The 21,211-nt window shown below is 42.0% G+C and overlaps 1 protein-coding gene across 2 annotated transcripts in view; it reads left to right on the top strand.

Annotated features, from left to right (window-relative positions):
• The window catches only part of QSER1 (glutamine and serine rich 1), a 52,594-nt gene that overhangs the window by 8,521 nt on the left and 22,862 nt on the right, over positions 1-21,211 (top strand). For both annotated transcript variants that reach the window (XM_075755265.1, XM_075755266.1), the window contains exons 2-3: positions 17,726-17,835; positions 19,107-19,271. In XM_075755265.1, the coding sequence (XP_075611380.1) occupies positions 17,726-17,835; positions 19,107-19,271 (275 nt within the window). The remainder of the gene's footprint in view (positions 1-17,725; positions 17,836-19,106; positions 19,272-21,211) is intronic.

Raw genomic sequence — 21,211 nt, 5'->3', positions numbered from 1 at the left:
ATTTGCACCTCTTACCTCTTTTGTGATTAGTATCTCAACTTCAGCATCATCTTTTCCATACAATTGGAAAATGAAGGCTTATTAAGAAATGGGATATCAGGCGTTCCTATAATACCCCAAAGGTAGTACTCAAGCTTGCCACAAAATATGACACTGTAATAACTGTGGGAGGGTAAGGGTTGAGAAGCATTTCAATAGCTGAAATGAATTGTATTTTTAATAAGGCACTGATGTGGCTAAGTCACATATTGAGATAATGCTCTGCTGATTTTTGTATTTTGAAATAGAATTTTATTATTAAAAGTAATGAAATCTTTTTGTGTGTATCTTGGCCAACCATAATAGAAGATTGTGCTATGTGCTTAACCATTAATGCTGTGATGATCCTGAGAAGAGTTTCTAATATCTTCAAGTATACTTTTGACAATAGAATAGCATCACGTATTGAGAAAAAGCACTAGATTTCTATTACTGTCTGTTACAAAAACCTTTGAAATTGTGAGTAAAGCTCTGTAGGAGAGAAGCATTACAAATTAAAAAATAATCACAGCTATTATCTCCATGCTGGGTAAAGAGAAAGTTCTTTCCTAGAGAAAAGGAAAGAGGATAAATAAATGTAGTGACAAGATAATCCAGTGCCTCAAAAGGTGAGAAAAGAAGATTGCAGTTCTTTCCATGGTCTAAGGTATGCAGACCGTAATGGGTACTCGTTTTTCTGCAGGGACCAGTAGAGTAGAAGCTGTCAGGGAAGATGTGTGAACCCCCAAAATACTGCTTGACAAATGGCTTAAAATTATTTCTGACACTGCATTATAATATAAATTTGGTGGTGAATGTGGGCATATCATTGTCTGTTTAGATGTGGGGAGTGATGATACTTAGTTAATGAGGGCATCAAAGTTAGGCTTCAATATTTAGAGCAGGAACGCTGAAAGCTCCTCTCCAGACCTTGAAATCCTAAAAAGTGCATCAGGAACTCAAAACTGACATTATTCTAGAATAGCCTAGGCAGGCTGTAGCCCCGTTACAGTAGAAAAGGGGGAGAGTGGGCCGAGGGAAGTGGGTAGGCTGTAAAGAGCTTCTTACCTAGCACAGTGCTCTATGGTCAGTTTTATTTGCAATGTTCAGATCAAAACACGATTGGCATTTTTTCCTGTGGGATGTTTTGTGTAATCAATTTTAATGAATTCCTTGAAAATTCCTGATAGGACACAGAGGGGTTTCCAACAGAAGTCTGCCTCAGTGCTGCCAGCCCTGCTCGCCCTCTGGGGTAGCGGCCAGGGGGACTGCAGTGGTGAGGGGCTGCTACGGCCAGGCAGTCACCCCAGTCCTGCAGCCCCGCTCCTGGGCGTGTGGCAGGGAGCCTGAAAGCCCTGGGTGCTCCCCTGGTTTCTTCATTCCTGCTAGTGGGCTGGAAGCTTTGGAGTTTTTTGTTAAAGGAATTTGATGTAGTTCATATTTAGAATTTTAATCCTAAATGCACCCTTTTTTGCCTTTCGTAGTGTATCTGATTTCTGTAACTTTCTTTTTTAAAAGTTGCTTTGATTAGGTTACAGAGAATTTTTGTCAAAGCCAAGTGGTAGCAATATTTGTCAATTCTGACTTAAAAAAGCAACCTAAAAGTGACTTTGTTAAATGTACTGCATTTTGACTGTAGATGACCTTGGTAAAAAGAGAATTTAGCTCGCATACCTTAGAAAATAAGAACATGAAGTAGTTTGTCCAGTCCTTCCATAGTAACTAAAGTTGAAGTTTAGAAATAGCTCATTTCTATCTGAATGTTAGTTTTCACATACATAGTTTCAAGATATAGTTTAACATTTTATGAAAACGGAATTATAATTGTCTTTTATTAAGAACTCCACAGGTTACTTAATCATACAAGCCAGCACTTGCGCTATTGAAGTACCAGTAAGACTATTTTGGCTTTCCAGAAGCAGGGGATTTTTTTGTTTGTTTTTGTTTTTTAATTTATTTTTAAAAGGATCAAGTATAAAGAGTTCAGACACATTACCATGGGAATAAGAGGGAGATGGACCTTTCTTGCCATAAAGTCTTTTTTTTTCTCTTAAGACATGACATGTATTGAGGTGAAGAATCACAGGAACAGCATAAACTTTTGCTCATTCAGGCAATTCCCTGCATGTAGTTTTCTACCTCAAAATCTAGGTCTTAGAAGCTCCTATCTCAGCTCCTAGAAAACAAGGAAGTAATGAGTGTTTCCTCTCGCAAGTACCTCGAGGCAGTCTTTGGTCCATGTTATGATTGTATCAGCTGTGCTCTTGGTGGTTCTGTATATGATTTGAAGTGGGAAATTAATATTATAACTTCATCTTTACTGAAAGAGTGAAGGGTGATTGCCTTTGGTATGTTATGATTTGATATATTCTGCATTGAATATGTAGTCTGTAATGACATTAAAAAGGAAGAATGTATCATAATGAACAGACAGGTGAGATTGTCGATAAAATACTGCTTTTCTGTGTTTTACTGAAATACCATAGTATTGGAGTCTGATTCTGTACTTTCCATCTTTCTAACACTTACCTTCTATCTTGAAGAATAAAATTATTAGATAGTTAATAATACTTTAAAATATTGACAGTTTTTTATGTGATAATTCAAAAACAGGCCAGGCAAATGCTAAAGATGTATGCCATTCCTAAAGGAATGCTCTATGTATCTTTTAAGACGTATTAATTTTAGAGATGCTTTTTGTCTAATCTCTCAGTGGTGGACTTTATTTTTTCAAGTATCAGATTATTTTTTCTTTTGTCTTTGTGGTGGGTTGACCCTGGCTGGGGGCCAGGTGCCCACCAGAGCCGCTCTATCACTCCCCTCATTCACTAGACAGGGAGAACAAGTATAATGAAAAACTTGTGGGTCGAGATAAGGACAGGGAGAGATCACTCACTAATTATCGTCACAAGCAAAACAGACTGAACTTAGAGAGAAAATTCATCTAATTTATTACGAAGCAAAACAGAGTAGAGGAATGAGAAATAAAATCAAATCTTAAAACACCTCCCCCCACCCCTCCCATCTTCCCAGGCTCAACTTCACTCCCAGCTTCAACCTCTGCCACCCCCTCAGCGGCACAGGGGGACGGGGAATGGGGGTTACGGTCAGTTGATCACACGTTGTCTCTGCCGCTTCTTCATCCTCAGGGGGAGGACTCCTCTTATCATTCCCGTGCTCCAACATGGAGTCCCTCTCACGGGAGACAGTCCTTCACGACCTTCTCCAACGTGAGTCTCCTCCACGGGGTGCAGACCTTCAGGAGCAGACTGTTCCAGCGTGGGTCCCCCACGGGGTCACAAGTCCTGTCAGCAAACCTGCTCTGGCGTGGGCTCCTCTCTCCAGAGGGCCTGCCAGGATCTTGCTCCAGTGTGGGCTTCCCGCAGGCCACAGCCTCCTTCAGGTGCCTCCACCTGCTCCAGTGTGGGATCCTCCATGGGCTGCAGGTGGAATCTCTACACCCCCTCATGCTTCCTCCATGGGCTGCAGGGGTACAGCCTGCTTCACCATGGTCCTCACCATGGGCTGCAGGTGATCTGTGCTCCGGCACCTGGAGCACCTCTTCCCCCTCCTTCTTCACTGACCTTGGTGTCTGCAGATGTTCTTACATCTTCTCACTCCTCTCTCTGGCTGCAAAAGCTCTCTCTAGCTGGGTTTTTTGTCTTGTTCTTAAATATGTTATCACAGAGGTGCTGATTGCCTTGGCCTTGGCCAGCGGCGGGTCCGTTCTCCCAGCAAAGCAGCTTGGTGGAAGCCAGGTTGTTTCATCCCCTTTTCTTGGGGCTCAGAGCAGAAGAGATGGCACCCCTTCAGGAGGGGTGGGGGAGGGGGGGGGAGGGGAAAGAAGGGCTCACACCACCCGGGGCAATCAAAACAATCGTCCATGCTGGGAGATGGTGAGCCCACAGGACAGCCAGGAACGGAGGCTGGGCCCCCCAGCTAACGCCGGGTCTGGAGGCTGGGCCGCTGCTAGGGTGTTGGCCGGGCGCTTCTGTGACGCCGTGCTGATGGTGTCACGGAAGGGAGCCCCGGCACAGCGTGGTGGTGCCAGCGGAGCCCTGCTGGAGGTGTGTGTTGGTTTTGCGTGGCAAGGTTTTGGTAGCGGGGGGGGGGGGGGGGGGGGGCGGGGGGCTACAGGGGTGGCTTCTGTGAGAAGCTGCTAGAAGCTTCCCCTGTGTCTGATAGAGCCAATGCCAGCCGGCTCCAAGACAGACCCGCCGCTGGCCAAGGCCAAGCCAATCAGCGCCTCTGTGATAACATATTTAAGAAAGAGAAAAAAACAGTTAGCGCTTTTGCAGCCAGAGAGAGGAGTGAGAAGATGTAAGAACATCTGCAGACACCAAGGTCAGTGCAGAAGGAGGGGGAGGAGGTGCTCCAGGCGCCGGAGCAGAGATACCCCTGCAGCCTGTGGTGAAGACCATGGTGAAGCAGGCTGTCCCCCTGCAGCCCATGGAGGAAGCATGAGGGGGTGTAGAGATTCCACCTGCAGCCCATGGAGGAAGGATGAGGGGGTGTAGAGATTCCACCTGCAGCCCGTGGAGGAAGGATGAGGGGGTGTAGAGATTCCACCTGCAGCCCGTGGAGGACCCCACACTGGAGCAGGTGGAGACACCTGAAGGAGGCTGTGACCCCATGGGAAGCCCGCGCTGGAGCAAGCTCCTGGCAGGACCTGTGGATCCGTGGAGAGAGGAGCCCACACCAGAGCAGGTTTGCTGACAGGACTTGTGACCCCGTGGGGGACCCACGCTGGAGCAGTTTGCTCCTGAAGGTCTGCACCCTGTGGAGGAGACTCACGTTGGAGAAGGTTGTGAAGGACTGTCTCCCGTGAGAGGGACCCCATGCTGGAGCAGGGGAACGATGAGTCCTCCCCCTGAGGATGAAGAAGCGGCAGAAACACCGCGTCATCGCAACCCCCATTCCCTGTCCCCCTGTGCCGCTGAGGGGGTGGCAGAGGTTGAAGCTGGGAGTGAAGTTGAGCCTGGGAAGATGGGAGGGGTGGGGGGAGGTGTTTTAAGATTTGGTTTTATTTCTCATTCCTCTACTCTGTTTTGCTTCGTAATAAATAAGATGAATTCCCTCTCTAAGTTCAGTCTGTTTTGCTCGTGATGATAATTAGAGAATGATCTCTCCCTGTCCTTATCTCGACCCGTAAGTTTTTTTTTTTTCATTGTACCTTTTCTCCCCTGTCTAATGAAACAGGGGAGTGATAGAGCGGCTCTGGTGGGCACCTGGCCCTCAGCCAGAGTCAACCCACCACAGTCTTTTTTGGTGCCCAACGTGGGGCACGAGAAAATTGAGATAAGGACAGTAATTGGAAGAGGTAACGGGCAAAACATTGACTGAGTGTAACGTGAGAGTGATATACTGGTGAAGGGACTAGAGGTAGATTTTGTGTGTAGATTGTCCACTTGTTTGGTGTTGTGATAGTGTTGTTTTGATTTTGGTGTGGGGAATTCTTTTTTCTTTTTCTTTGTTGATGTGATTAGTGTTTGTGAAGTTTTGTGTTGAATGTATATTTTAATGATAATTCTTAAATATGTGATTCACAGAGGTGAGGGGTGGAATATGTTGGTTTTGTGTGGCAAGGTTTTGGTAGCGGGGGGGGGGGGGCTACAGGGGTGGCTTCTGTGAGAAGCTGCTAGAAGCTTCCCCTGTGTCTGATAGAGCCAATGCCAGCCGGCTCCAAGACAGACCCGCCGCTGGCCAAGGCCAAGCCAATCAGCGCCTCTGTGATAACATATTTAAGAAAGAGAAAAAAACAGTTAGCGCTTTTGCAGCCAGAGAGAGGAGTGAGAAGATGTAAGAACATCTGCAGACACCAAGGTCAGTGCAGAAGGAGGGGGAGGAGGTGCTCCAGGCGCCGGAGCAAGAGTCCCCTGCAGCCCATGGAGGGAGGATGAGGGGGTGTAGAGATTCCACCTGCAGCCCGTGGAGGAACCCACACTGGAGCAGGTGGAGACATCTGAAGGAGGCTGTGACCCCGTGGGAAGCCCGCGCTGGAGCAAGATCCTGGCAGGACCTGTGGATCCGTGGAGAGAGGAGCCCACGCCAGAGCAGGTTTGCTGACAGGACTTGTGACCCCGTGGGGGACCCACGCTGGAGCAGTTTGCTCCTGAAGGTCTGCACCCCGTGGAGGAGACTCACGTTGGAGAAGGTTGTGAAGGACTGTCTCCCGTGAGAGGGACCCCACGTTGGACCAGGGGAACGATGAGAGGAGTCCTCCCCCTGAGGATGAAGAAGCGGCAGAAACACCGCGTGATGAACTGACCGCAACCCTCATTCCCTGTCCCCCTGTGCCGCTGGGGGGGGGCGGAGGTTGAAGCTGGGAGTGAAGTTGAGCCTGGGAAGATGGGAGGGGTGGGGGGAGGTGTTTTAAGATTTGATTTTATTTCTCATTCCTCTACTCTGTTTTGCTTAGTAATAAATAAGATGAATTCCCTCTCTAAGTTCGGTCTGTTTTGCTCGTGATGATTAATTAGAGAATGATCTCTCCCTGTCCTTATCTCGACCTGTAAGTTGGTTTTTTTTTTTTTTTTTTCATTGTACCTTTTCTCTCCTGTCTAATGAAAGAGGGGAGTGATAGAGTGGCTCTGGTGGGCACCCGGCCCCCAGCCAGGGTCAACCCACCACAAGGTGGATCCACGTCCATGGGTTGTTCCTGGTCTTCTGGGGGATCCACCTCCATGGGCTGTTCTCGGTCTTCCCGGGGATCCACTTGCATGGGCTCCGTACCATCAGCCACAAGAGCAACAGCCAGTGCTGCTGCGTGGCTGATGGTGCCTCCCCTCTTCTTCCGCCTCCTCTTCTGCCGCTCTCACTTCCCACACAGACGTGGGCAGCCGCTCACCTTGCTCCTGAGGGACCTTTTTCTCCCAACCATTGCTGGAGTCTAAGGACCTCAAAGCTCGGTGAATTGTGGGCCAGCTGTCAGGGTCCCTGTATTTATAGGGTCCAGAACAAAGAACAGTGAGATAGCTCATGACATCAGGAGGCCACTGTGATGGCAACGCATGTGGCCAAATGTGGCTGTTCTGGCAGCTGGGGGGGCCTGTGGCCGGACAAATGGCCTCATCTGGGAGAAGGAAGGAGGGTCAGGGAGGCTGAGGGTTAGGTAGCAGGGTTTCATTGCACAGATACTCCTCATCTTCCATGCCTTCCATTCCTTCTGCCAGCTCTTCTGCAGAGGGCTCGCTCAGGTCAGGATAATCTACAAGGATTATGTCCTGTTTGCCCTTGAAACAATCGGAATTATCATAGACAGGGGAGTTTTCAGCCCTCTCTGATTTATTGACACCTGTATGATGAATTTCAGCTTCCTGACAAGAGTGTGCTTTTTTCTCAGGATTTTGTGGATGCCAAGGATCTGTGAATTGTATACTAAAAGCAACTGCTTTATCATGCCAGTATAACTAGGTTTATTTTTACAGTGCCCATCAGAGATATGCCTGTTTCTCAGAAAATAGTCTTCCTTTCTCTTTTTCTTCTTCGTTTATAACTGCCTGGATCTGGAGGATGAGAGCCCCTTTTAACATCTATGCAAGCAGCCAGCATACAAGAAAAACACTGATTTTTGTATATTCACGTAATTTACAATGTGTATGTCATAGAGGTTCCAGTGTTTGTCAATACAGAAGATTGTGCAGAGACATTAAACTTAATTTGTTTGAAACAACGATGTCTTATCAAGGTATTTCTGATCTGGGGTAGGGAAAATTACCTACACAGACTATGGAGGTTATTAAACGTAAGGAGTTTTCAGTGCTGTTTAAACTGTATTTTTACCTTTAATGCTAATGTGAATTCAAAACAAAATATAGCCATAGAAAGTTATACTATCGGTCCTGACTTTACCAGATCTGTAGTCATTTTCAGCCTGTAAGTTTTCTCAAACTGTAGGCTCAAAGACTTGAAATTGGTACACACTGTAGAAATAGTCCTCCTGTCTATTTGCGTGAAGAGGACAGTGAGATTCCTAATGAACACAGACCAAGCAGAGGCCCCGTTGTTCGCTGCCTCAGGTCCCTACCGTCCAACTGTCATGTCCAGTTCCTGCTACCTCAGTGCTGTTTTCTGTGAGCTAAACCAACTCTTTCCAAGTCTAGTTGTTGTTAATGACTGAATTTTTGGCCTACCCATTTCTACCAAAATTAATCTGGAAAACGGTCAGAAAAACCTGGGATGTAATTCAGTAAGGGCAAGAACAAAGAACGATACTTAGGCAGGAATGATCAACTGCACAATTACAAAAAAAAACCAAAACCAAACCCCCGTAAGCTTCAAATATGTAAAAAGCTATTGGAAAGAAGAAGAAAAGCATCTATCATACGTATCTCTGATAGATGGAAATAATTCAAATTGTAGTCAGGTTATACATCGGAGAGTCCAGTGGAGGGCTACAAGAGTGATGCCTGGAACATCCCTCTTATGAGGAAAGGCTGAGACAACTGAGTCTGTTTAGCATGGAGAAGACTGAGAGGGGATCTAATCAATACTTACAAATATCTACAGGGTGGGTGTCAAGAGGATGGGGCCAGACTCTTCTCAGTGGTGCCCAGCAACAGGACAAGGGGCAACAGGCACAAAATGGACCACAGGAAGTTCCATCTCAATATGAGAAAAACTTCTTCATTCTGAGGGTGACAGAGCACTGGAACAGGTTGCCCAGAGAGGTTGTGGAGTCTCCTTCTCTGGAGATATTCAAAACCCACCTGGACATGATCCTGTGCAACCTGCTCTAGGTGATCCTGCTTTAGCAATGGGGTTGGACTAGATGATCTCCAGAGGTCCCTTCCAACCCCTACCAGTCTGTGATTCTGTAAATAAAATTCATTAAAGTCTTAAACTCCCACCACAGAGGATCATCTCTGTAACTGACATTGATCAAAGTCTAACAATCTACTTATTTAAATATATTTGCAACTGCAGTTCAACCAGCTTTTTTTATTATGATTTTTTTAATTTAACACAGTTTTTAATGACAGAGACCCACAGCTTTTGTTAAAAAATGAAAACAATAAGAAAACACTGAACACTGAACCATAGGAAGCCGGAATTTTCTCCTTATCTGCAGCAGACACACTTTACCATGTGGCACGTTGCACAAAGAGCAACTGCTCAATTTATCAGACAAATCTCAAATGAGTAAGAAAAAAAAAAACCCAAACAAAATGCTGCTGCAATTCAATTTCCAGTTGATGCAGCGCTGTTCTATCTGACCCAGTGTTTCAGAGCATCAGATAATAAACCAAAGCTATAGCACAAAATCTCTTTATTGGTCTAGTAAAAAGGAGTTGTAAATTAGTATGCCTTAGGGACAGATAAAACCGTAGCACAGCGAATAAAAGCAGCAAAGGCAGACAAGTATGATCAGCTGAACAAGTTTGCTTACAGTTTTCCAAGACCAGACAGAGGCCCCCACTTTTATAGAACCTAGGTTAAGGTTAGAGAAGAAAATACCATAGAATCTTGAAGACAACGTGTCGAACTTTAAGGGTGCATTGTGTAGAAAATTTACAAAATCAGAAATTACTTATTGGTGTTGAAACATATGGGACTTTTGAAAAACTTATTTTTGATAGCTTGAGAATCCCCTCCAGAACACTTGTTTCAGAGTATCACCATTCCAGTGGATACAGAGAAAGATGTCCAGAGATCAGTTAGATTCTAACACTTTATATTGTGTGGCACTTGTCATACAAGAATACCAAAATTCTCCAGTTACCTATTGCACAACAGCATATGGTCCCTAAGAGGAAGGGATTTGTTACAAACTCGCTTTGAGATTGAGATTCCTCCTCCACTATTGTTCTGCTGCATGCCAAATGTGCACCTGTTATTATTTCATTACTAGAAAATGTCTAGTAAAATAATATTTCACATTACCAGATACCAAAACATCCCATCTAGCTTAATCGTAGTGTACCTTGTATCTCAAGTGTCTTGTGGTACTGTGGACAGCAAGAGTAAAGCTGCAAGCCTGTACATAGGATTACTGTGCCTGTGGGAATAGAGTATCTGTTGATTTGCCAACACACTGCCACATTTAGATTCACACAATTTACCTAAGAATTTATCATTCCTTCCTTGATCCACATCTAACCTCCTGAAAAATTATCGAACGGCGGACTTCTGCTGCACATGCCAGGTTGAAACCATCCCTCTTGAAAGACTATCCTATTATTTTACTTATCAAAAGACAAAGCATTAATCCAGTTGAAATTAAAATCTCCTTCCAAATCCTAGGGTACATATATCAGTAGACAATTTTTAATACACTGAAGCTTAAAAATACAGGAACATAAGGATATCCCTGATGGGCCAGAACCCTGTCTCCATCAGTGGTACAAGCAGATGCTACCTGGGGGAAATCACACAAACCTAGTCTTTGTATTCCACTTCTATGCTTCCCTGGCACCTTATTAGATGAAGGATATTAGAAAGTACTTCCCTGCCTAACTCACTTGGTATCTCTGTAGGGACTTGTGGTGGGTTGGCCCTGGCTGGAGGCCAGATGCCCACCAGAGCCACTCTATCACTCCCCTCATTCACTAGACAGGGAGAACAAGTATAATGAAAAACTTGTGGGTCGAGATAAGGACAGGGAGAGATCACTCACTAATTATCCTCACAAGCAAAACAGACTGAACTTAGAGAGAAAATTCATCTAATTTATTACGAAGCAAAACAGAGTAGAGGAATGAGAAATAAAATCAAATCTTAAAACACCTCCCCCCACCCCTCCCATCTTCCCGGGCTCAACTTCACTCCCAGCTTCAACCTCCGCCCCCCCCCAGCGGCACAGGGGGACGGGGAATGGGGGTTACGGTCAGTTCATCACGCGGTGTTTCTGCCGCTTCTTCATCCTCAGGGGGAGGACTCCTCTCATCGTTCCCCTGCTCCAACGTGGGGTCCCTCTCACGGGAGACAGTCCTTCACGACCTTCTCCAACGTGAGTCTCCTCCACGGGGTGCAGACCTTCAGGAGCAGACTGTTCCAGCGTGGGTCCCCCACGGGGTCACAAGTCCTGTCAGCAAACCTGCTCTGGCGTGGGCTCCTCTCTCCAGAGGGCCTGCCAGGATCTTGCTCCAGTGTGGGCTTCCCGCAGGCCACAGCCTCCTTCAGGTGCCTCCACCTGCTCCAGTGTGGGATCCTCCATGGGCTGCAGGTGGAATCTCTACACCCCCTCATGCTTCCTCCATGGGCTGCAGGGGTACAGCCTGCTTCACCATGGTCCTCACCATGGGCTGCAGGTGATCTGTGCTCCGGCACCTGGAGCACCTCTTCCCCCTCCTTCTTCACTGACCTTGGTGTCTGCAGATGTTCTTACATCTTCTCACTCCTCTCTCTGGCTGCAAAAGCTCTCTCTAACTGGTTTTTTTTTTTTTTGTTCTTAAATATGTTATCACAGAGGTGCTGATTGCCTTGGCCTTGGCCAGCGGTGGGTCCGTTTTAGAGCTGGCTGGCATTGGCTCTGTCAGACACAGGGGAAGCTTCTAGCAGCTTCTCACAGAAGCCACCCCTGTAGCCCGCCCCCGCTACCAAAACCTTGCCACCCAAACCCAACACAATCTTGTGGCTAACTTAACTGTTCTAGACTGTTAAATATTTTTATTTTTGTGCAAGTGTGAGTTGAATCTTCAGATGTTCAGGATTGTCTTGTCTTGTATCATCTAATGAGAGGATCAGGGAATTACATATAGGGAGTAGGCTAGTTTCCACTTTTTCACGAACCTGTCAACATTTGCAAGCTTTGAACCAACTTTGTTCTTGCAGTGTCTTTTTTTGTTGTTGTTTGGTTGGGGTTTTTAAGTTTTAAAATATGTGTGAGACTGGGAAATAGAGGTGAAAAATCACACATTGTATACATTTCTAAATAAATATTTTGCACTGAAATGAACCTCTGGGCTGAGCAGGAGTTTGTTTTCTTTTGTTTTCCATTGGAATTAATTTCTGAAATATTTTCTGTTGTCTGTACGGGCTTGCTTTTAAACTTCCAGAAGTGCGTTGGCCTGTCCGTTGGACAGGAGTGATTTGATGTTATTAACAGCATTAAACTCATTTAAGTAGCAACTTACTTTCTAGACAAATCCCTTCATCCTTTACAGTTTTGCTGCCTTTGAGTCATTGCTTTTTTAAAAATACAAGATCAAACTAATTTTTGGATTTAATATAACTACCCATAATATTGCTTTTAAATTTTAATTTTATTCTTAGCTGCAGATAAACCTTGGATGCCAAGTTACATTCTAGTTAGGCTGTAGCAAACGGTGGTGAACTTGGTTGCTGTTAGAATGGGCAGCTGAAGTGCATGCTGGCTAAAAGGCCGCTCACCCTCCATTTAATCTCTATTACATTGAAGTAATGTTTCCAAGTAATACTCTTCCATTCTGTCTCCATGGGATGCTGTGAATAAAGGCAAATTGGCAAAGAGAAATATTTAAGCAAAATATTAAATTTTGTATCTAATATTAAACAATTCTAAATGTGAACCCGCCAACAGATAGTGCGACCTAGAATTGTATTTTAGAATCAAATATAGTGGACAGAAAGAGATGTAAGCTGCATATCAATTTATCTTACATTTAGAGCAGTGTTTTTAGTATTTAGGAGTGCGTTTGTCATTTTTGTGATGTTTGGATCTTCAGCTGCTTTGCTTTCAGCCTCTGACTGGAACTCGCTATTGCATGGCTAAAGAGCTGCTTGAAGAGAGACTCTCTTGCCAAGTGTCGGAGCTTTGGGGGAGAGTGGGAAACTTGAAGTAATATTTCCCCTATTTCGCATGTATCCAAATTCAGATAAAATGCAAAGTGTGTTTTAAAGTATTTCCTTGTCAGCACGAGGTTATTGCTGGTTTTTAATCTCCTTTCCTTCAATTTAGTTAGAAACGGACTGTATGCCCAGTCATCTTCCCACAGGAGTGGGAAAACTGCCCTTGTTTTCAGTAAGGCAGAACAGGCAGCCCAACAATGAGATCGAATTGTTTTTCCCTGGTCTACCTCAAATCTGATCGGTTGTACAGTGCGTGCTGGGTTGTTGCCTCTTGTTTTGCTGGGTTTGGTTGTTTGGGATGTCAGACTTGTCAGTGGGCGCAGGAGCCCGAGGTTGGGGCGCTGAGGCTGCTCCTCTCCAGGTGGTGGGAGCAGGGACCTTCTCGCATCTCCTGCAGTCAGGGGTTTCCTCTGCAACTGCTTGTCTTGTAGGTGTCCAGTTTCACTTTGAGCGCAGCCTGCACCATTTGAATACTTTGAAAATGCTCTGTGATTTAATGTGGGGGTTTTTAGCAATTTTCCTTTATATCAGAAGCAGAAGTTACAAGTGCCAAAGAACAAAAGAACAAGGTATTGTGCCCAGGAGTATCCTTTGCTGCTTAAGAGTCCTGGTCTGTTTTTCACATAAGCATTGTAAGTTTTCCTAGAGCTTGAATAATTGCTGTTACTAAACTTTTTAAAAAAAAACCAACCAAAACCCCCCAAAACCTTAAATATTGCTAAGCTCTCATGAAAATTGATCTAGAAAATAAAGTAGAAAGATGAAGATGATGAAAATGTCCTCTTTCCATGTAATAATACTTTTTGTATCAAGTATTAAGTAAACTAACATTCTTGTTTAAAGTGTTATTGTTTCTGTATTTCATTCTGTATGGATGCCTTGGAGAGCAAGGTTATTTGAAAAAAATGAGAGAATTAAAAATAAAGACTTACTTGTATGTCCAATGCTCACTGCAACTACATTTCATTTCTTTGTAAAAGTGATCCTTCAATTTGAGTTCGAAGTTAAGAAATGCATCTATCACTTGTGTAAAGTGCAAACCAGATAATTGTGTTGGCAGGTAAGGAGGGTGGCGAGTTTAATGTAACCAAATAACTTTTTGCAGTTGGAGACCTAAATTTATATGAAACTATTATAATAATAATTATTATTATAAATTATAATAAGAATAGCAATATAAAGAGATATGTGAAGAGCTGATTCAGGAAAGACTTTATCCAGGCTAACAAAAAGGAGTTGTAAATCAAGGTTGAAGTATTTTAGTAACAAATAAATGCAATGACTATACGTTTTCTTCCAGAAATTTTACTGGAGAGGTAATAATCTTCTATTAACCCAATTGATGTAGCTGAAAAAAGCAGATTAATATTTGAGTCGTTTCACTTTCATTGTCCTAAGGATTTTTTGATTGCATCATTATGACAAATAATGATGGCTTTTTATAGGACATCTCTAAAAGGACACTTAAATATTATATTAAAATTGAATGGAACTTTTCAATGAAAAATACTTCAGGGAGACCTGTTTTCCAATCTTGTATGTCAGATTTGTATTACTTTCTAGCAGTAATCACTCCATTGTGCAGTTAACTATGCCAGTAGAAGTGAGAAATCTCTGATTTATCAGTGATAAGGTGGAAGTGTTTTTGGAACACTTTATAGCAACTAATGATAACAAATAACAAAGTACCAAGTAATGTGAATGTGTCTCCTCAGGAACTAATCTGACATTTCAGGTCAAGTGAGAACTCATGTGGAACTTTTACAAACTTTGAAACCAGAGTACAAAAGGCTAGATAGCCATAATTTTATTTGCCATGCTTAATGTATTTTTGATATACAAATTACATGCTGTATAAGTTTGTCTGTTTAAAAGCTAAATTTTATAAAAAGAAACCCTAAGGCAGTAATCTTCTTTCAGGTTGCTATGCTTGTGTTTAGGATAAGCTTATGTAAACTGAAGGCATACATATATGCAGAGTTTTTTTGAGATAAGAATCTACATTCCAGCAACTAGTAATTATGCAATGAACAATTAACTGTTCTAATAAATACAATGTTTTTATTGAAAGACAGATTCATTTTTGAGGTTGCGGTTGCATTAACTATGACCTGGGAGTTTGTATTTAAAAACACAAAGGCATCATATACTTTGAGTGTTCTTATGATGCTCATAATTACTAAAATTTGAGATTCTAGTAATTAACAATGTTTTTGAGATACTAAGCCTAGAGGTTATTTTGTATCCCAGTGTTAATTCCCGCGTCCTCCGTTTTACAAAGTCTTTGTCTACATTTCTTTTGCAAGTTGCTTTTATCATTCACAGTGTTCTGCCTCATGTCTACAAGCTTGCATGTTAAGCTATCTGGTAGTCTTTGCGTATGCTGTACCTGCCCTTTACAAAAAAAAAGGTGTTTATTGCAAGGGAGTGAAGAGGGGCAAATTAATCACAGTCTTTACCAAACAATCAGAATAAGTAGAAATTTCAAATTTAAAAAAAAAAGAACAAAACCCAACCCAAAACCAGCAAGCCAATTTTTCAATTTCCCAAATTTTCAGGTGGTTAATTTAAAGTGAAGTTCATCCACTTTTTGCTCATGACCTTCTGCTGTGACAATGTAAGAGGAGAAACAATGCAATATTACTTGATGTAATCTGTACCAGTTTTTGTGGGTCTCACCTCATCTGGAAGGACATTTGCTGCAAAGTGTAGTCTTGCTTTCCTAGAACACCACTACGATGCCAAACATGCCTCTTAACCTGAAAATACTTGAAACGGGAAAAGGAAGGTGTTCGGCTGTGTGAGCGATGTATGTAGTGTGACTTCATAGTTTGCTTTTTAAATGTATATGAAAACAAAGTCAGCATCACATACTTTTATGTAGGTAAATGCTTTAAGAAAGCCTGAAAGTAAAGCTGAGTAAAACACGTGGAAAGTTTTCACAAGATCAGCATTTGTGTCAGTGATAACAACGCATGCACTACCATGATTCAGTTTAGAAATGTGTTTTTTTGTGTAGTGCATTTTTATTTTTAAAAAAAATCTGAAGAAAACATCATGTGTCCTAATTATTTTTTTTTCTAGCCATGCAAGTCTGTTCAAAAAAACCAAACCACCTTAACTTTAAAATTTGTCTTGTAAAAATATTTGCATTTAAATTGGCTTTATTGCATGCGTAATGTTTTATGTGCAGAACACTATTGTAATTTCTTTCATCTGGAAATATTAAACATTTTTAATGCTGTAAATAAAAAAAATAACCTACAGCATCATGCAATCATGCCTGCCAGTTGTCCATAGTAATGATGCAAATCATCAGATTTCAGTCAGCATGTAATAGGAATCCGTTGCTGATTCATACTGTTGAACTGCACAAAGATCTGTCCTCTACAGCATGAGCACGTCGATGTGCTGACTCTGAATTGAGGTTTGGCTATTCTCTAAAAATTAATTATTGCTGTGAAAGGTGTTAAAGTGCTAGACAGTGAGTGCAACAGGGAAAAGCAGTAGCTGAGGTTCTTTGTTTTTTCAAAGGATTTTAGTCGAAACAGAAACTATATCCCCTGTTAGTGCATCTGAGGTGTGGAAGTTAATCTAGAAGTCTAAAATGTTGTGTCCCTTACAGTCAGGCTCTTGCTAGTTCGTAATGGTGGAGGTCACAGTCCTCTTACAGGCTCATCAGATCTCCACTGCCTCTTCTTGTTATCGTAATGAAAATGAAGCAAATCCAGTAGTGGTGCCAATTTTTATATTATTTGGTGACTTCTATAAAAGTTTCCCATGATGTCATGATTCCTGGCATCAAGTGTTCAATTTTTCCCTTATGCAGAGTGGCTGCCCCCTCATCCCAGGGGATGAAAGAGGATAAGGGAAGTCTCCCTTACAGCAGTCAGCGGGGAGGGCTGTGGGTTTCGCCATTTGGGTTTTTTTGGCATCTGTTTACAATTGAATTTTGAACTTAAAGCAATCCCACATGTGCATTGGAGTAAGTAGTGGCTACCTATTAACTTGATGTCCAAAAGGCAAGAAGAGAAGAAGATAAATGGTTACTTGGTCATGCTGGCTTTCATTTTTTCCATTTGACAGGTGCTGTATAGAGCTGAATCTGTGGAAGCTTGAAAGCTTTGGGATTTTGTTTTGCTTCCTCCTGCTTTCTGCCTTTTAAGTTGGAAATCAGTAGCACTTTTGGCAGGTTCCTAATGTTGCTTGATTTTTAGATCGCATTTCTTTATTTCCTGCATTATTGCTTTTGCATGGGCCCAGACACTGTGTATTTTCAGTTTGCTTCCATTAAGGCTGATTAAAACATTATGTTAATTTAGATGACTCATTGCAAAACATTAAATAAAAACTATGGATCGTTAATTTATATTTAATGCTAGGAGGTCTGAAGACTGAGATTTGTCACTTACTAGTGCTCTCACTGTCAATTTTGTTAGAATCGTAACAAAATTAACAAAATCTTTAAAATTTTATTTCTCCCACAGCTTCCTAGTCGTTCCAGCCTCTGTATTATATATAGTCCTGTAAGTTTTAATGGAATCAGAAATTGAAATGTTAAAGTGGGCATGAATTTGTAGACATCTGCTTTGCAGCTTTTACATCAGTAAGTCATTACAAAAAGTGTCCATCCAGTGTTTCTTAGAGTTGAACTAGGAAGACCTCTGTCTTTCTGACCTAGGCCTTTGTAGACTTTTCCGTGATCAACTTTGATTTTTGTAAGGTTTGTGGGTTTTTTCCCCTTTTGGCTCGTTAGGTTTTGTAGTACTTTTTTTAACTGCTTAATGTTTTTAGTGATATCCTAGCACAACCACATCTGTCAGGTCTTGGGCTTATGTTCTCATTTATGCAACTTTTGGCTTGTGGTTGGGATTTTGTAATTGTACTTTGTTTCTATAGCTGTATATTTTTTGTTAATAATGTTTAATTTCTTCCTTAGCTTAAGCTATGGAGGAGGACATTCATCACATTCAGAAACAGATCTTCACAGACAGACATACACAGCTTCTCATCAGCTTCCTGGATACTCTACTACACACCATCCTACTGGTAACTGTCCATATCATGACATTACAGCTTAAATAGCTAAAGGAAAAAAACCCCAACTTTTACATAATTTGGATTCAAGTTGATGAATTTTATAATGAGAGGGAGTTTGTCGTGCAGGTGGTGGCGAGTGGTATTAAAAAAGCTGAGTTTGTAATAGAAAGTTAACCATTAGTTGTTAGCTTTTATCAAAATGTCCTAAGTGGAAAGGAAAGTATGTGTAAGCGGGGGGTCATGCTCAATTATTTATTGTTGGTTCTTAAAGAAACTGCATTTATTCTTTAAAATACAGCTTTTCAGGATTTAGTCTGTGCATAAGGGTCAAACATTAAGTATGTCTCAAAGCCAGCTGCAGAAATTGTGCCAATTCTTTTAGATGAAAACTAATGCAAGTTGAAACACACTGTTGCTAGTGCTTACATGTGCAAATGAAGGCATAGTGCTGGGGGGAAGTTAAAATTTACTTTAAATATAGTAGCAGGTTAGGCGATGTTATATCTGCATCCGGATCTTTCTGTGATCCTGATGATATCCTGTCTCCATGTCAGGAGAAGACAGGGCATGACCTCTTCACGCTCGCTTTGCAACCCGGTTTCTAAGGAAAGAAGTTTGAGTTCATGTGCTGGCTGGAATCTGCAGTCTCTTGGCCAGGTCCTTAATCAGAATGATGGAAGGTCAGAACTGCAGGGAATGTTTCAGGGTGCAGACCCTACAGTCTTGACATAATCTCAGTTACTCAAAACTCTGGATCTCTCCAGTGCTTCTCATTGAGCTCCCTACCATTGAAATGTGTGAGCAACAGGGAACACACAAAAGTATGTGTTTGAAACAGGGAATGCAACCAAAACTGCTTTTCGTGTGCCAGTCCTGCAGAGAAATCCAAACTGCTACAAGCTGCCTGAAGGGGGAAAAGGTTGTTACAGAGAAGTTGAACCCATTTCAGAAGGAATTCTGAACATTTAAGCAGTTAATGTAAAAAGTGGAACAGTGAATCTTCAGATGAAGGAGGAATTTTATTGGTTGACCTAAATATTGTTTTTAAGCATCATATTTGATACAGATTTTAAAATGTGTACTCAGGTTCCAGTTTACAGTTGCAACACTGTAAAACAGTTAAACACTGAAAAATCAATGTACTTTAATAATATTGCTAATGTTTCATAGGTTATTTTTAGTCAATTATGAATGCATATCCTTGTTATTTGATTGAGCTTCTTGTAAGTTCATCTGAATTGTCTGTTTGTTTTGTTTCATTTCCCTCCACTCTTATCTAGGTCTTTCAGGAATATTTGATACCAGTATGCACAGTGCTGGAAGTAACACTAAGGAAACTTCTTCAGTTATGAATTTTCTCTCTGCTATTGAGTCTCGTACCGCTCAGGCAGTCTCTTCAGGATCTACCCTTTTACCACAATTCAGGGCTCCTTCCTGGCAGACAGGTGAAAAATTTCTCTTGAAATAAAGTTTTGTCATGATTATATTGAATGTCTGAGAGAATTTGAAACAAAAATACCCTGACTAGCTGAAAAAGCTACATGTCTTCTACCTTTTTTCCATACTGGTATTTAAAAATATCTCAAAATCAATGCAATTATATTAGATGAAGAATTATGTAAGCAGAAGTTCTAACTGTTTAGAAGGGATTCAGATGTATAGGATATTATTTTGCCTAACGAATCAAAGTTATTCTCCAACTTTGTTTGGAATTAGTCTTAGTAACACCATAAGGATATTCAGGTAGACTACCCGTACGCCCTAGCAGATCTTTCATTCTCAAACTCTGTTCCCTGTCATAGTTGTTCTTTTGTGACATTACTACTAAAAGCCTATGGATGACTTTAGCTCCTTTGTACACAGAAGTAATGAGAAAGGTGCTCTCAAAAAGAAGGTCTGAGGTGCATGTTGCATAAAAATAAGTGATCTAATTTACAAATAAACAAACAGGCCATCTCTTTTGGCAGACTGACTGCCTCTTATAAACCTCCCCCATCTGTCAAGCCTTCTGTGCAGAGCAGGAAACTTTGCATATTTTGAGCTTGCTATAGGCAGCCACACCAAGATAAGTGTTGCTACTGTATCTGTGGGTAGCTTCAAGTTCTGCTTAATCTTATGTACTGATTATGCAGCTGCACAGTGAATCAGATCTAGTCACTGGTCTGACAGAAAATGTTTGGGTGTGTTTTTTCCTTTGGTGGGATGGTTTTCCACTGTATCAGCGAGCTGATCTGTGTCTCAGTGCAGCTGTATGATCACTGGTTCTGATTTAGGGGAGGAGACATAAGGTAGAAAGAGGGAAGAGTTGAACAATCCTTTTGTTCAGAGTATGCGCTTGGTGTGTTAAGTGTAATGTGCAGCTGCATTCTGTGAAGAGCTACTCAAAAAGTTGAGAAGAGAGAATAGGACTTTTTATTCACCATGGACAAAAGCAGATATGTGAGAGCACGGATGAAGATGCACACTGTTAGTCTGTAAAAAAAACTTAGTATAAATTAGTGGTGTTTGGAGTTGTGATGACCTATCCTCACATCAGATTGTCAGCTGGGAAGAAATCTTTTTTTCTCTTTGTGCTAGCATTTCCTCCATTGCAGCGTGCCTAATGATGACTTGTGAAGCATGAGGAGACATGCTGTGGGTCAGGTTTGATGTTGATAGCAGTGATTGAGACGCTTCTCAGTACTCATTACTAAAAACTCATCAGTAAGGCCATTTTCAATATTGCCAGGTCTCTGAGCTTTCTGTTGTCCTTTAATACTTTTGCTGCTTTTCTATATCCCTCAATCCTCCCAAGCGTCTTTTGAGAGCTTTGTCTTTTACATATTTTTTTTGATGAGGGGAAAACAAGTGCTCTTTGCTCTTCAAGGTGACCTTTCTTTAGAAGGGTTTTTACTTTGGTTTTTTTTCTCCAAACCCTGCAACTGCAGATTTTTGGGTGAAAGAGGACAATGTGTTTTTTATATTGTCCTACCAAGTCTTCCTTTGATGTGTGGGATGTGTTACAGGCATCCTGATTTCTCAGGGTAATGGGGGGTGCTTGTGCACACAACTTACTACCTTTGCCATATCTTTTGTCTGCTCCTGTACAAAAGTAAAATATAAAACCCAGCAACTCTGCCATAGTAGTGCTTCTGTGACTGGCTCTTGTCTGGTTTAAGAAATTACATGTGTAGTAGGAAGTGCTTTAATTTGTGGAAGAGAAGGGAAAAATACAGGTTAGATGAGAAATTAACATCTGCAGTTAAGATAGGTGTAAGTTCTTCCCCTTTGATGCTTTTGGATGTCCCTATCTTTGTGTTAGTGGTAAGGATCAGTAAAGAAGAACCCAGTTGTACATGTTGTTGCAGTTTTTTGGAATAGGGGGAAAAAAAAATTAAAACACTGC

The sequence above is a fragment of the Balearica regulorum genome, chromosome 5 (genome assembly GCF_011004875.1).
Source record: "Balearica regulorum gibbericeps isolate bBalReg1 chromosome 5, bBalReg1.pri, whole genome shotgun sequence".
NCBI classification, from domain to species: domain Eukaryota; kingdom Metazoa; phylum Chordata; class Aves; order Gruiformes; family Gruidae; genus Balearica; species Balearica regulorum.
This window is presented reverse-complemented; position numbering and strand designations above follow the sequence as displayed.